Source organism: Odontomachus brunneus, unplaced genomic scaffold (assembly GCF_010583005.1).
Source record: "Odontomachus brunneus isolate Ranch 3 - 2012 unplaced genomic scaffold, Obru_v1 Obru_scaffold_176, whole genome shotgun sequence".
Lineage (NCBI taxonomy): Eukaryota > Metazoa > Arthropoda > Insecta > Hymenoptera > Formicidae > Odontomachus > Odontomachus brunneus.
This window is the reverse complement of record NW_022639626.1, coordinates 275,016-289,608: the sequence shown is the minus strand read 5'-3', so window position 1 is coordinate 289,608 and position 14,593 is coordinate 275,016. Positions and strand designations below refer to the sequence as shown.

General features: G+C 32.7%; 6 protein-coding genes across 8 annotated transcripts in view; 3 read left to right on the top strand and 3 right to left on the bottom strand.

Moving 5' to 3' along the window:
• Nucleotides 1-263: 263 nt before the first annotated feature.
• LOC116851498 lies at nucleotides 264-2,390 on the top strand. 2 transcript variants are annotated; one of them, XM_032830950.1, is made up of 4 exons: nucleotides 264-377; nucleotides 456-590; nucleotides 664-777; nucleotides 1,028-2,390. In XM_032830950.1, the coding sequence occupies exons 1-4, from the start codon at nucleotides 372-374 to the stop codon at nucleotides 1,049-1,051; spliced, it is 279 nt and encodes a 92-aa protein (XP_032686841.1). In that variant the 5' UTR covers nucleotides 264-371; the 3' UTR covers nucleotides 1,052-2,390. The 2 variants fall into 2 exon arrangements, with proteins under 2 accessions (XP_032686841.1, XP_032686840.1); XM_032830949.1 differs by having other exon boundaries at nucleotides 664-2,390.
• Nucleotides 1,107-10,284, top strand: LOC116851494. 2 transcript variants are annotated; one of them, XM_032830946.1, is made up of 7 exons: nucleotides 1,107-1,254; nucleotides 8,331-8,407; nucleotides 8,495-8,695; nucleotides 9,012-9,220; nucleotides 9,587-9,724; nucleotides 9,889-10,016; nucleotides 10,143-10,284. In XM_032830946.1, exons 1-6 carry the CDS (start codon nucleotides 1,232-1,234, stop codon nucleotides 10,006-10,008), a joined length of 768 nt encoding a protein of 255 aa, XP_032686837.1. In that variant the 5' UTR covers nucleotides 1,107-1,231; the 3' UTR covers nucleotides 10,009-10,016; nucleotides 10,143-10,284. The 2 variants fall into 2 exon arrangements, with proteins under 2 accessions (XP_032686837.1, XP_032686836.1); XM_032830945.1 differs by having other exon boundaries at nucleotides 9,889-9,988; nucleotides 10,143-10,257.
• On the bottom strand, nucleotides 1,463-4,269 carry LOC116851489 (extensin-like). Its single transcript, XM_032830938.1, has 4 exons — nucleotides 3,521-4,269; nucleotides 3,124-3,234; nucleotides 2,673-2,888; nucleotides 1,463-1,922 (listed from the first exon to the last, which is right to left on the bottom strand). The coding sequence occupies exons 1-4, from the start codon at nucleotides 4,211-4,213 to the stop codon at nucleotides 1,524-1,526; spliced, it is 1,419 nt and encodes a 472-aa protein (XP_032686829.1). The 5' UTR covers nucleotides 4,214-4,269; the 3' UTR covers nucleotides 1,463-1,523.
• LOC116851484 lies at nucleotides 5,927-8,188 on the bottom strand. The gene is made up of 2 exons (XM_032830930.1): nucleotides 7,970-8,188; nucleotides 5,927-7,879 (listed from the first exon to the last, which is right to left on the bottom strand). Exons 1-2 carry the CDS (start codon nucleotides 8,185-8,187, stop codon nucleotides 6,040-6,042), a joined length of 2,058 nt encoding a protein of 685 aa, XP_032686821.1. The 5' UTR covers nucleotide 8,188; the 3' UTR covers nucleotides 5,927-6,039.
• LOC116851493 (cytoplasmic phosphatidylinositol transfer protein 1) lies at nucleotides 10,009-13,427 on the bottom strand. The gene is made up of 8 exons (XM_032830944.1): nucleotides 13,197-13,427; nucleotides 12,876-13,024; nucleotides 12,656-12,744; nucleotides 12,415-12,422; nucleotides 12,277-12,348; nucleotides 12,043-12,141; nucleotides 11,793-11,948; nucleotides 10,009-11,693 (listed from the first exon to the last, which is right to left on the bottom strand). The coding sequence occupies exons 1-8, from the start codon at nucleotides 13,245-13,247 to the stop codon at nucleotides 11,436-11,438; spliced, it is 882 nt and encodes a 293-aa protein (XP_032686835.1). The 5' UTR covers nucleotides 13,248-13,427; the 3' UTR covers nucleotides 10,009-11,435.
• Nucleotides 13,428-13,802: 375 nt separating this feature from the next.
• Nucleotides 13,803-14,593, top strand: part of LOC116851495 (derlin-2) — a 5,051-nt gene continuing 4,260 nt past the window's right edge. Inside the window, exon 1 of the mRNA XM_032830947.1 lies at nucleotides 13,803-14,116. Within this exon, the coding sequence (XP_032686838.1) occupies nucleotides 14,024-14,116 (93 nt within the window). The 5' untranslated portion in view covers nucleotides 13,803-14,023. The remainder of the gene's footprint in view (nucleotides 14,117-14,593) is intronic.

Genomic DNA, 14,593 nt, shown 5'->3' with positions numbered 1-14,593 from the left:
AACAGTTATTTTGTTTATACAAGCTATTTGTGTACAAAGATTAAATATAAATTTTATTGGAGTAAATTGTACACATAACTATTTTTGGTGAGTGCAGTTTTTTTGCGTCTGCGAATATATTAGAAAGTAATAGTATAGGATTATTACGACGGATACGCTATGTATTGAAACGTGGCGAAGTAGTCTGTTTATTATCGTTTTATCATAATTGTGAAGCTGCATCGTTTGATCTGGCAAAACTTCAATTAGTTACATATTAAAAGGATTATTTTATGTCAAAACAAATTATCTTTTGAACCACATATAAATAGTAGCTATTTAAATTAAAAGTACTGTGAGAGATCTGATTTAAAAATTTATCGAAATAAGCTATGGATGTGAGTTTTGTAACGTTGCAAGTTACATTTATTATGATATAGTATAATTATGCTATTAATTTTTGATAAATTACGCAGTTGAAGGCCATGATATCTGATTTGAATGACAAGATTCCTTGCCTGCGGCATATCGTTCGTCCGGAATATGCTTCGTATTTAACAATAATTGCAACAGTATTGATAGGATGGCTGCTCATAACTTGGATATTTCATGTACGTATTTTAAAATTTATATAACGTGTGATTATATTATACTAATTATTTTATATTAATAATTCTTTTATAGTTAATCCGGATGTTGTTAATACCTTTAGCGATAAGCTTTGTCGCTATAGCGGTAATATATTCAACAACTATTAATTGGTATTTGCAGCAATTAGGAACAAACTTAGAAATAATGGTAAAGGATTTTGTCTATAGATTTCAAACACCTTAATGACAACATTGAGAAAATTGAATAGCATTTAATATTTATAAACCGGGTATTTATCTCATTTATATTTGCATTTATATTCTGAAATATATAATTTACTTAATTTATTGTTAATTTTAATAAATCAAGTAAAAATACAATGAGCGAGATTTGAAAAATTTGTATAAAACTCTGAGAAATAAAATGAATTTAATTATTGTATACGACATTTTTTTAGGATACCGTCAAATTCTTCAATTAATCACATGAATTTGTCCATGAGGCTTAATGAAACGTTTCGAAAAATTACTTAACCTTGCATCCGACAGTTCTAAAAAATTTTAAGCATACGATTAGGAAACAAATTGCGCATGTAAATATGTTTCATGGTGAAAAAGAATTGTACAAGAAGGAAAACGTATAATATAGGAAAATTTCAGAGATGGGCATTCAAAACTCAAAACGGTGAGTGTTTGAGTCAAATCTAATTCGCAATTAGAAAAATATAATCATTTATTATTATTAAAAAAGTATTCTGCGTTTTTATACACTAAGAATATACACAACGATATATAAAAAATTAGAAAATTATTAGATAATTAAACAATATTTCAATGACGTTAAATTGAATAAATTAGATGTCGAAGTTATAGGTTTAATAATATTAAATAAATTAATAAATTATAACGTATATTTACGGCGTATAAAACTCTGAGAGTTCGTCCAACTTCTTTTTATATCATGCTATACTGTTCGTCGAACTTCATCTCGGGTGTGTTGCTCGACTTCACTGTTTGCTCTTGCGCGACATTTGCTTGTTCATTCTTCTCTAACTGTATCGGGTCAGCCTTTCGCTTGCTCATCCCCGATGTAGGAACATCGATGTTTTGGCGAGCAACTGGATGTTCTTTTTCTAATTCATTGTTCTCCGTAAGTTTTGGTGAGCTCGATTGTGCCTGGCGAAAATTATTGTACGGAAATGCATTCACGGTGACACTTGGTGATACATATTGAGGATCGTACGTTTTCACGGGATACGATGTATATTCAGGATATTGCGAGGGATACCAAGTAGAATGTGTGTTAGGATAATATGGATGCTCCTGGTACGTGTCACCGTATGTGTTCGTCGGCTGCAAAAAAAATAGTTCAATATTCAATATCCTAAAACTCATAATTTATGATATATTTAGTGGAATATATATAACTACGTATGTAGTGAAAATTAATTATCCTTTTTATTATTTATAGATGATTGTTTTATTTATAAATGGAATGTTTTGTTTCTTTCATAGATTTTTAATCTCATTCAGTGATAAATTTCCGGCGGTTAAACCTTAGTATGACTGATTACGCCTTGCATGCATCAAAAGATTCCAAGCGCATTGTAATATCTCAAATATTACGCTATGGATGATGATAACACTGAATTAGATAATCAGGATCAAAGGGAAAACAATGGAGATAGTTTTATATAAACAATAATTTGTTTATTTTTTGAACAAATAATACATAAGGAAGTTATATCGAAGCTACGCGTAATCGGTGCAGCATTTGAAGTGTTCGATCATTAAGGTTGCTCAGTCCAATTCCTTAAGGGTCATCAAGGATATGAAAGGATTAAACCTGTGCGTGAAACCAGACATTATGTACTTAGCTCTTACAATCGAGCTACTAGACCTTCTTGATGGAAGGACCTTTCTATGTTAAGACTTCTACTTAATAATATCGCGCAGATAGGAATCTTTTGATGTCGTTTCAAAATTCTGTCGCTTTTCAAAATTTGCACCATCATTATCATATGATATCACACGTTTGTTACTATAAAATTAATGATAGCGTGTAGTATCATTACTTGATATTACTACCAGTTCGGTACTTACGTAACGTTCTCCAAAGACGATTGGGCGGTTATTCGATAAATAGCTCAAAGGGTAAGGGGGTTGTACGACCAATGGACTTGTTGCGATACTTTGGGTAGGATGTACCATCAGGTGATGCTCATGTATTTTAGGATGATGCCTATACAAAGTGTGTGGACGTCCCTTCTGACAGATGCACTGTGCGCCGGATACTGGTTGAGGTTCCAGCTCGGTCACCTAAGCAGCGGAAGAAACACATTTCATTTTATTTCCAAAAATTTCACTACGCGTCGAAATGTCGTTGTCTCATTGAAATATTTAAAAATCTACAGATCTACAAAAAGTCAAGAATCCAAGAACTTAAGAATTAACATAAGAATTCAAAGAAACTTAATAATTTGTAATTCTACTAAGTTTTAAAAACTATTCCTCAACTTTTTTCTCTTTTAAGAAAATTGATTTTTTGACTAACCTCCACAGCCAATTGCTTTTCAGGATATACTGCTACGGGTTTGGATGGCAGAACGAGCACATCTTGTTTGCAAGGAGCAGATTCTATTGACACAACTTCCATAGATACCGGCTAAATTGAGAAAATTATATTGATTAGTTTATGATATATATATATATATATGTCTCAATTAATTTTAAATGTGTGGGCTTTACTTGAATATAATTTTAGTTTTAATTTTAACAGCTTAACGTGTATTGAAATCGAGACATTAAAAATTATATGATGATTTCTGATTATATTCTTGAGAAAATTATGTTTATTATTTATTATTATATATATATATATATAGTTCTTGATTTTTTCATTACATATTTAAAATTTTTTATGTTTATCTTAATCTACCCTCTTTTCTTACCTTTGGCTGAAATTCTGGTTCTGGTCTAGATATCGGTCTAGGTTCTGGTTTAAATACCGGCTTGATATAATCGACTTCTTTCACGAACTCCTGTTTGTGTTCGATCGTTGATGGCGGCATGACATTACAGGGAGCGGCCGGAGGCGTTAAGATGTTAACGATCGGAGTTGGTTGAGGTGAAGAAATTTGCGGAGGAGGAACGTTGTATGGTGGCACGAAGATCACAGGCTGAGCAGCTGGTTGAAAAGCTTGCTGAGGGGGTAGTTGAGGAACTGGCTGAGCCGTTTGGATTGAATGAGAAATTGGTGCGACTTGAATGGTTTGAGGCTGTTGTGGTTGCGCATGGATTATCTGGACGGGTGTTTGGGTTTCACTGTACTTATTGGGATAATTTATATAGGCCGGCGATGGATTTATTACCGTCTGCTTAAGAGGCTTGACCACAAGTGTAGGCTGGTTTGTATCTAAGCAAGGAACTTCCTTTCCATCGCGGATTTCCACGCAGAAGCTTGTTGTGGATTTCTTCGCCCTATCCTTATCCAGGCCAGGATCTTCTATCTTCAGATTATCCTTTTCGATCTTATTCGTCTTTTCACTGATCGATTTTTTTTCGATGTTTTTAAACGTAGATGGTGCAGCTTGGCAGGCAACTAGTGCCAGCAGGAGCAGCGCGCAACAATTTTTCAGATACATTGCTCGTTTGGTATCGTATTCGAAGACGAACTCGAACTGATGAAGCAGGACAAGTTGTCCGGTTTTTTAAAGGAATTCGCGACCAGCCGCAAAATTGGAATTGAGATCACCGGCTATGAAATCGATGTTTTGCTTGCAAAACTGGCCGAACAATCCGATGCGTCGGCAAATTGCGATGCGTGATTAAACAATGTGTGTCTTCATTATTGCATAATCACGAATCAACTTTATCGCTTTTATTCTTGTCTCTTTCTATATTCAGTTCATTTATTTCACATCTTAATGAATTCAGAAAGATTATTACCTAATCTTATTGAATTTATTATTGCATAGTTTTATAGTAAGAGAGAAGTTATAAAACCACTGTTATATTCAGAACATTGAACGAAAATCAGTAACATTAATTGTAAGAAGACATTAGTCTTGCTTACTTAATGTATAAATGTTTTATGGTATTTTAGGAATTTATGTTGATCGTATAAAGCAACGTATAAGCAATCACAACAGCCTCAAACCATTCAAGTCGCACCAACTTCTCATTCAATCCAAATGGTTCAGCCAGTTCCTTAACTATCTCCTCAGCAAGTTTTTCAACCAGCCGCTCAGCCTGTGATCTTCATGTCACTACCCACATACAACTTTCCTATAATAACAAATTTTACAGTAATCTTATGGATCTTTCGTTAAATGTTAAACGAAAATATTTAATTTAAAATATAATAGCATATTTGAAAACAATATAAATCTCTTAATGTATGAGGTAGAGATGGGATATCGAACAGAAATAATCAATTATAAGCTATAATCGGTATCGGTATAGCCTATCTCTACTGTATATATCGAAAAGAAATAATACTTATAATTATTATAGCTATAATCGATATCGGTATCTCTAGTTTGAGGATATATAAGCAAACGTAGGACGATTTGTAACAACAGTGTAATAAATTGCTACATATTTTTAAACATTTGTGTTTACGTTGGCTTAACGTCAGCTAAACGCTGAAGTTACTTTCGTGTTGCAATCCATTAGTAGCCTTACGCACATATTTTTTGCTTATGTATGAAATTCTGCGAGCCTCACGCGCTCCAATTACGCAAACGATTAAAATTTGGCATAATTCCTACTTCCGTTGAAAAAATATAGGTCGTATAGTATTATCCATGCGGATATATATAAAAGTACATATAGTATGATTTTATTTTATCTATATTTTACCTATTAAAATGTGACAGGAGTAGACTGTATATGTATATTAAAACAAGGTAGTTACTAATTAATAGATAGGAAAAAGATACTTCTATAAGTACCAAATATAATTACAATGACTAAATTCTTTCTCTTTCTTTCTCTTTCATGAACTAATATTAATACTGCAATTCTAGACAAAATCGTAAAACTTGTAACTTGTTCTCGTAAGACTCGTAAGAACTTATGAGTAGATCTGCAATTCTATGCGGATCGTATGTCATACAATAACTCGTAAATATCTACGATTTCTCGTAAATCTTACGACTAGAAGTTGTCAATAAAGTTACGGTTTGTGAATTTTACCAACATTATGATTAATTCGTAAGCTACGATTTTACGATTTATTCGTGTATTTGCTTAGAATTGCAGCATAAATTTTATACGATCTTAACTACTAATTAATATCGTGTTACAAAATAAAATTACAGAAGTAATTTTTTTTTATAATTTTTTATTTTCAGACAACATAAAAAAATATATAGTTGGAAATCCTGTACGTATATTACAATTTTAACATAGCATCATCTGTTACATTAAATAAATTTAAAGAGCGATTTATTTTGATTTCTCTTAACTAAAAGCTCTCCTTTACTGTTAATGTGGGACGTTTTTTAAAAGATTCTATTGGCGTCTGCTCGGTTGGTCCTAATGGAGGATTTTCGACTTCATCTATTAAATCAGGATCAAATTCTGTTAAAGCCTCATTTTGCATATTATCTTTTGTATCTGATCTCCTGTCGAGAGTAAAGCTATTATATTTTCTTGCATCGTACGTATCTTTAATGAAAATCTGATCCTGGTTATGTTCGTCGTCTAGGATAATCATTTTATCGCTCTTCAAAAGTCTTTCATGTTTTTTTTCCGTAGGATTCGCACGCACTATGTTATTTTTCGTTTCTGGCAAATCAATGACCGAAAACTCAGGATACTTAGAAGCGCTTAAAATATTCAAAAGTGATTGCGGAAAAATGTAAGGAGTAACATGAATTACAGGCGCACGGATAATTCTACCAGTACTGATGCGTCCGATTTCGTCCTGGATCGGATATTTATTTTCATCCTGAAAGTACTTATTTTCTTCCACAGGATATATCTCGGATTGTCTTGTCTTTTGAATTCCTTGCAAACCTCTGCTAGTCATGAACTTCTGCTTGTTAGGGAGTTTTTTATCTTCTGTAGTCCTCCAAATATTCATATTCGAGAGAAGAGCGTAAGGATTATAAGTAGATGTTTCAGTCTGGGTGGTATCCTTTCCGATTTCGTCTTCCAAATATTCCTTGTCTTTGTCTTCCTCGTCGCCGAAATATTTAACATCTTTTTCAATTGCAGGATATACTTGTGACCAATTATTTTCAGTTTCTTTAAGTTGATTAGTTTCGACGAAATTTTGCAAGTTATTACCTGTCGCAGAGTCCCAATTATCGGGGAGAGTCGTTTCATCCTTTATAGGTTTCCGAACATCATATGAATCCTGAGATAAGGTGTAAGGATAATTAATTTGCTCATTATCGTGTTTGGTAGTAGTCATTTCATCTTCTTCCACGGAATATGTCTCAAAAAAATTACTTGGAGAAGATTTCAACTGTTTTAGACTTGAGGTTTCTAAAGAATTTTTCATGAAATCCAAATTGCCATTCTTCGTCGGCTTTTGCATGTCTAAATCCTGAGAGAGAACATAAGGTTCGCGCCGAACTTTAGGTACACCAAATCTTACAGAATGATATCTATTTTGAGGAAATGCAAGATTATATTGTCGGCTGATAGAATTTGGAGACTTTACAATTGCACTTCTTTCCTCCTCCTCGTTCTTGTGCTTGTCAAGAATACTTTGCTGATGGAATATCGGCAAGAATTTTCGTGGCACGATTTCATTCGAAGATATGTGTCTTGAATTTTTCCATGAAGGTTTCATGTAAACGATGTTGAATTTTCTCGTAGGATCTTCTTTCTCTGTATAGTCTTCAACATTCTCTAACAAGGATATTGAGTATTTATCGCGAGGAATTCTGAAGAATGAGTTTTCCTGCTGTGGTTCACTAAACAATTGTCTTGATGGAAAGACATGAGGATAGTTGTTCACGGGTTTGTCTAGAGATAGAGTCATCTGTTTGTCTGAGAATTCAGCGAACTTATTCGGAAAGTTTCCGAGAAATGAATTTTGTTGTTCTGATTTGTCGACGAATTGCGTAGATGGAAGTCTACTGGCGTGAAGATATTCGCTTGCAGGTTGTTGCTGAGAAAAGCTTCTGTATCTTCTAGGAAGTTTTGGATTCTCATTCGAAAGAACGTCGTCGGATGCTATATTCTGAGAGATTTCTCTTTGTGTCAGATGGAAGGAAGGTGAATTGTGAAACGGTGTAATTGAAAAATCTTGTAAGATTTTGCCTTGTAAATCTGATTCTCGACGAGGATACCTGCAACATTTCACAAATTGTTCTTTTTGCATATCAAACACAAAATGATACAAAGCTTTTTAAGTTTTTAAAGATTGTGATTTTTCTCACCATGGTGACGTTAACGCTTCTGGGCAGTCCTGACTGCAGGAAGGACAGAATGTTCGTCTAGGAGTCCATTGCGACGATCCGCAAATTAGAATTGCGGTCGTAGTTAAATAACATACTAAATAACGATGAAACATTTGTCTCGGCATACTTGAAAAATTTCCATACTGATACATGATAGCTCTATATAAGCTCGTATACGAAGGATGGAGCAAGGACATGCGATATCGCTAACACAAATGTTTTCCGAGGCTTGCAACGTTTATCCATTTCTTATATACATTCGTTATAATCTTTAACAAGAAAAACGAGCAAATGATTATTTGTTTATTTGGCTCTTAATTATTCACTTCCTTATTTCCAGGCAAGATGTGGGTGACGACATAATATCGCAAAAGTCTTTGGACGCAGTGAAGGGACTTATACATTTTCTAAAAAAACGTAAATTCGCACATTTGATGTTACAAAGAAATATATATTCATTAACAATATAACTTGAAAAGTTATGATTTAATTTTTCTATTAAAGATGCTAGAGTAGAAGGATTGTTTCGTCGGGCAGGACGTCGCAAGCTTCGACGGCATATCCTGAATTCTCTGAAAAAAGGACATAAGCCGCATTTCGAAGATTCGAACAATTCAGCTTTGGAATGTGCGGCAGCCTTACAAATTTTCCTTAGCCGTCTTAAGAAACCTATTATGCCGCAGCATGTGCAAGAATTGATTCTCGGTAAATGAGCAATGACAAAAAAGCGCCATAAACAAAATTAAATTATGTAAATTAGCGGGGTAACAAGTACTTTCAAATAATCATATTTTACTTATAATTTGAAATTGTGCGATGCGAAAACGTAATGTTCATTGACAAAGGAAACAAATTTATCGTCAGCAAAATTCGCATTCCGATAAATTGCGATGTCAAGCAGCTTAAATTTCCATGTAACATGCACTTTTAATTTTATAACATCTAACTATTTTTAACATCTTACATTTAACATACGATTTTTAACGATTTACGATTTTTAAATTCTTATTAATTTTTTTAGCTGATAACCCAGGTGTAGAAGCACAAGTTATCGCACAGGATGCTTTAGGACTTATTAAACAGGACGTCGGCGGTCGCCACGGTGAGCTTCTGAACGATATTTTGGATCTCTTGAGACACTTGACGCTATCGGGACCATCTTCGGAGTGTTCCGAATTACGAGGATCACCTTTACCTATTGTTCTTCTACCGGTGTTTTTTAATTTATCGGTGACGTTACACATTATTCGAATTTCTTAATATTATTCTCAAGATACAATGTCATAAAATTACATTTTCAAAAAAGCAAAAGAAATTCGTTTCAATCGAAGATGAAATCAAAGCGCATTAATTTGTAACACACTATTGATTATATTTTTAAAATTTTATGACATTGATTCAAAGAAGTTTTAATACTCAATGTCTTAAAGCGTATAGAGTTAAGCCACTTTAACATTAAGTAACTCAATTGTTAGCAACTAAATGCTTTCATTTTTTTATGCCAATAAAAATCATATAATCGAGTTCAATCCGATAGAATACATTCTTCTAAGGAGTTTTTTTTACAATGTATCTCATTTATTTCTTATTTTACAGTCCGGTGATTTGATAAAATGGAAACAGGTTGCGGCCAGATTCAGCGAATTAATTACGGAAGCCGCTGAACAATTTCACCGGAACGAACAACATGCCACTCATACGGAAACTACATTAAATTCGACAAGTGTTGCGGACGTAAGAAATTCCTGTTGGAAAAACAAGAAAAAACAGTTAAAATTTGACCGAGAACTTTTTACCTTGAGACAATTTTGAAATTTCACTGAATTTCACAATTACTTTTAAGATTTTTGTCTCAAAGTAATTCTTGCTGAAGTAAAGACAATATTACTTGTTCTTAGGTAGCTTCAACATCTTTAGAAGAGTCTGAACAATTAACGAGGTTGCAGGAACTTTCTTTACTGTACCCTATCATCCGATTTACAGACCATTATAACGCTTGTAAGATAAATATCGTTTAATAATTTAGGTATAATTTTATTAATATGATTAATATAAATTAACTAAATATAACCGATTATATTACTTCAACCTAATTATTGTTACTAAACTTTGCGGCAAATTAATAATTCAATGACGTCAATTCCGTTGACAGGCCACGTTGGCGAAATGGCACGTATTCTTATTACACCGTTGCAACATCCAACATCGGTTAGCAGATTACATCCGGCACTTATTAATTCTAATTAGATATCAATTATTGAGCAAATGTATAAATTTTTGGTGTAAATCATTGTATTTATATATTGCAATAACGTTCATGTAGATTGACTGATTGATTTATGTTTTAATTGAGATGTATCTGCATGCAAAATGTCAGTGAAAACTAATGATAATTAATTTAATATTAATGGTCATGTCAGAATTACAATAGAGATATCCCTTTGCATAAATAGGAGTTATTTGCAAATACATATATTTTCAAGTGCTTTTATACATTGAAACGAAAATAAAAATTTAATACGCATTAATTATACTATAGAATATAACGTTGAATAATAAAAATAGACATTTAATGCTAATTCACTATCAAAAAGTGAATTTATTTGTAAGTGAAATTTATTTACATGTACAAGATGTGACAAATGTATGGTTAAATTTCAAGATTTAATTAAATCATTCTCATAAAACGCATATGTATTTTAAAACTTATTTTTTATTTGTATTTGTATTGTTATCATAACGGTTTAGACTAGTTTTTCTTATTTATTGCACGCGCTCTTGAAATTTAACTGTATTACTTAGTCGCATATCGCACATTTTCGAGTGCACTCTTCTATGATACATCGAGACAAGAAGTAAAATTCTTTCACGATAAGTCTAAGTTTAGAGTACTACACATATGTATATGGGATGCTCCAAAATAAATAGATGATTAATACACAAAATATTGTTCATTAAACTTGATGCTAAGTTTCATGAGTTTCATTAGAAATTAAAATTATTAATGATCTTTTCAAATTTTCCATGAATCCTAACTTTTTTTAATGTTGGACCCGTTCTTTTTATCTTTTTTCTTATTTTTTATAAATTAGTAATGAAAAGAAAAAAATTTATTAGCAATTTATATTCTGTTTACGAAGTTTTACGTCTTAAGTAACTTTGTAATAAAATCACTGATTAAACTGATTAACAAGTTGGTCTAATGTGATTAAACTAACATGTTGGTTAATGTAATTATATTAATTAACTAACAAGTGAGAATTAATTGATTCCAAATCTACTTAAAAAATATATTCGTTATCGATTCGCACATCCTCTAGGACATCTAATATGTGCATGTACGCGCGTGGGAAATAAAGAATGCCACTCGTTCCTTTTATTCGCAATTTTAGCCACGACGAAGAGCTGTCATAGAGCCTGAGATCAATTATTAGGCTAATAATGGCTATGACCAATAAAGCCATGATCGATTTGAGGATTGCGTAGGCGACTTCGCCGTCGGTGTGGTTGGTATAGACGAGGATGGTGTACCCGCCGCAGAAAGCTGTTTCTCAGCAAGTTGATTTCTCAGTCTAACCTTTTCGTTCGTTTCGTCTTGCATTTTTTGTTCGTACTGTCGAACACTTTCCAGAGTCATATCGTACCACTCATCAATCCAGGCAAAGGCCTGTCTATGGCCAAGCAGTAGGATATCTCTGATACACTATGACAATAGAAAATAATCATAAATTAATAAAAATAATCAATCGAAGATTTTTTGTTAGAAAGAAATGGATTTAAGTATTTTATTTATTAAACTTACTTTGTGTATGAAATCCTCTACTCGCGTCTGCATGCCCCATACTTCAAACGAAGCATGAACCAATTTATAGGAACACATTATTGGTTGTGTCATGTCTCTCCAGCCTTCGACCAAAGGACCACGGCCCGTTCGTTTTGATTGGAAAAATTTTGGATCCTGTTATATTAATTACAATTAAGATATAATGTTAAAAATTTAATTATAATGTTAAAAATAAAATAAGAACTGATTCAAGATTCTATAAACTTACTTCCTCTTCTTTGTAATGCTTTGCAGAGATTTCATCATATGCAATATCCACAAAATCGACTTCTCTATGAATCAATTCAATTGGAGACAATCCTAAGCACTGTAATTTAATGATTAATTATTATAATAAAATTAAATATAAATAATGATTATAATAAACTTATGATTATAACAAAAAGGAATTAATAATTATAACAAAAATTAAAAATGTTAAAATGAGAATTATACAACTTACATTTTCTGTTGAGCCATTGTTATCTTCATACCGTGTATTAATTGCTACATGGAACTTTGGGATAAAAGAACACTGAAAGAGAAAAGTTCAGGAATAATAGGAAATTTTATAATTATGTTTATGATTAATTTTACTTACAGTATATTCTGTGGCCACCACGAATAAGCATGCAAGAAAATGAACAATGTTAATAAGAAGAATCACTTTTTATATTGATTAGGAAAGAAAATGAAAAATTTAAGGACTATTATTCTTAACAGTATCGAAAGAATAGGATTGATTTCAAAGGCAAAGAAAATTAACAATGCTAATTGTGAGAAGCATTAATCATGAAACTGAATGAAAAATGATATAATTATCTTAATAAAACAAAATATACCTGTGATAGTAAAAGGATAATAGTTCCATGCTTTTTCTGTCACATAAAATATTCGTGGTAGGATAGATTGTATCCAGTAAGGAAGTTTACTGCAAGGAAAATAGAAAGTTATAATAACTATACAGAAAGAAAAAATAATGCTCTATTTTAATTGGTTAATGTTAAAGTATCTATACATATATATATTTCACTATAAATGACTCATTAAGAATAAGTTTACCTGGAAAGATGAATTCTTTTCTCAGTATACTGGCCTTTTCCATGAACAGGATCTTCACAAACGGTATTTTCTATAACTTCTACTCCCTCATCAGAATCAGATTGCTCATGACTATGTCTGGCAATCATATATAACTGGCCAATGCGATACTGTACAAAAATAGAATGGTTAGTTTAAAGGAATCACTAGAAGAGTCGCTTTCTGATAAGTTTATAGATAATAAGTAACAATACACAACAATAATATTGAGATAAATATAAACGTTTGGTGCCGGATAAATAAATTGGTATGTAAGTAAATACACAACACACTGAATGTTACCTCTTCCGTACTAAGCGGCATGCAAATGCGATATTCCTTTGTGAGAACCATTGTCAGTAAAACTGACCCTCGGTTGTTAATTGATCAATTAATTGACACGTATTTCCTTGCCAATTAGCCGTGCAAAAAATCAACTTTACTGGTTAGCATCAATTTATGATAAACAATCCGCCATAGCGAGTGAAGTTCGCCGCAACCAGTGTTCCGATATTGAAGAGACTGCATACGCATGCGCGGTGTGTATGGCATCAGGATAGTATCTAAGATAAGCAATATGGGGTACGGTTCTTGGGTTTTATTATATTACTGTAAAATTTTAAAAATGTTGATAAAATGTAACATAGAATAAGTTTATAAGATAGCATTCTTGCCTTATAAAATGTATGCTACATCTTATTTACATTTTTTTTTTAATTTTACATTAATATATGTAATAAAGCCCAGCAACGGTACTTCGTATTACTTGTCTTACATACTATCCTGATGTCATATACGCCGCGCATGCGCGCGCAGTCTCTCCAATATCGGAACACTAGTCACATCTTGACGAAAATCGATAGTCGGGTCGGCAAGCTACGAATAAGAAAATCACTATCGTGAGTTGGTGGTGATGAAAGTCACCAGGTGGCAGTTCGGTGACAATTTCACGTGTTACGTGTACAAAAATTTTGCGGATAACAAATTCGTGGTACGATGTGCAGGTAACATCGATGCGTTGGTGCAACATGCGATGGTGAAACAGGCAAGAATAAGAGGCGGCGGAATTATAGCTGCGTGGTCCCGGTGTGAAAGAAGGAATCTAAACGGAAGAGAGCCGATCGGCGCCAATGGCCTACGAAGCGTTATGGCATGAGTACATGCATATGCCTGTGGTGACGCGGGCTTATACCACAGCCTGTGTCATCACAACTCTCGCCGTGGTACTTATCTTAGTTTTTTTCCGCAACCTTCAACTATGTACAAAGATGATTACGTTTTTACATAACTTGTTTCTACATAACTTGTAACCTCTTAAATACATGGATTTCTCCATTCTGTATATTTCTGTATATTTTCATTCTATAAACTTTTGAGATTCTTAGATTCTCTTGATTCTTGAACGGCTGAATTCACAAATCTCTGGATTCTTGGATGTTCAAATTCATAGATTCTTCCATGTATCTCTTTCTTTTTTTAGATTCTCACGTTTTCAGGTATCCCTGGATTTTGGTAGATTTACTCTCAACACTTGCATTCATCCATTACTTTCTTTAAATTTCTGTCTATATATATTAATAACTTATTATGAGTTGTACAAATTCTTGTCATAATATTCTCTTTAGTTGTACACATATTTATATGATATTTAATATCTCTATGAAGATAAATGTAATCTGAGTATAATAGTAACATTATAT

What these genes read in the sequence shown, in the direction of transcription:
- LOC116851489 (XM_032830938.1), bottom strand. Translation starts at nt 4,213, where the DNA reads ATGTATCTGAAAAATTGTTGCGCGCTGCTCCTGCTGGCACTAGTTGCC. An exon ending in AAAAGCAATTGGCTGTGGAG is followed by an intron (nt 2,889 to 3,123) that starts GTTAGTCAAAAA and finishes TCCGCTGCTTAG; the next exon opens with GTGACCGAGCTGGAACCTCA. An exon ending in TCGTCTTTGGAGAACGTTAC is followed by an intron (nt 1,923 to 2,672) that starts GTAAGTACCGAA and finishes TTTTTTTTGCAG; the next exon opens with CCGACGAACACATACGGTGA.
- LOC116851494 (XM_032830945.1), top strand. Translation starts at nt 1,232, where the DNA reads ATGGGCATTCAAAACTCAAAACG. An exon ending in TGTGCAAGAATTGATTCTCG is followed by an intron (nt 8,696 to 9,011) that starts GTAAATGAGCAA and finishes TAATTTTTTTAG; the next exon opens with CTGATAACCCAGGTGTAGAA. An exon ending in TACAGACCATTATAACGCTT is followed by an intron (nt 9,989 to 10,142) that starts GTAAGATAAATA and finishes TTCCGTTGACAG; the next exon opens with GCCACGTTGGCGAAATGGCA.
- LOC116851484 (XM_032830930.1), bottom strand. Translation starts at nt 8,187, where the DNA reads ATGTCCTTGCTCCATCCTTCGTATACGAGCTTATATAGAGCTATCATG. An exon ending in GAAGCGTTAACGTCACCATG is followed by an intron (nt 7,880 to 7,969) that starts GTGAGAAAAATC and finishes GAAATGTTGCAG; the next exon opens with GTATCCTCGTCGAGAATCAG.
- LOC116851498 (XM_032830949.1), top strand. An exon ending in TCATAACTTGGATATTTCAT is followed by an intron (nt 591 to 663) that starts GTACGTATTTTA and finishes ATTCTTTTATAG; the next exon opens with TTAATCCGGATGTTGTTAAT.
- LOC116851493 (XM_032830944.1), bottom strand. Translation starts at nt 13,247, where the DNA reads ATGGTTCTCACAAAGGAATATCGCATTTGCATGCCGCTTAGTACGGAA. An exon ending in AGCATTACAAAGAAGAGGAA is followed by an intron (nt 11,949 to 12,042) that starts GTAAGTTTATAG and finishes TTAATATAACAG; the next exon opens with GATCCAAAATTTTTCCAATC. An exon ending in TAGAGGATTTCATACACAAA is followed by an intron (nt 11,694 to 11,792) that starts GTAAGTTTAATA and finishes CTATTGTCATAG; the next exon opens with TGTATCAGAGATATCCTACT.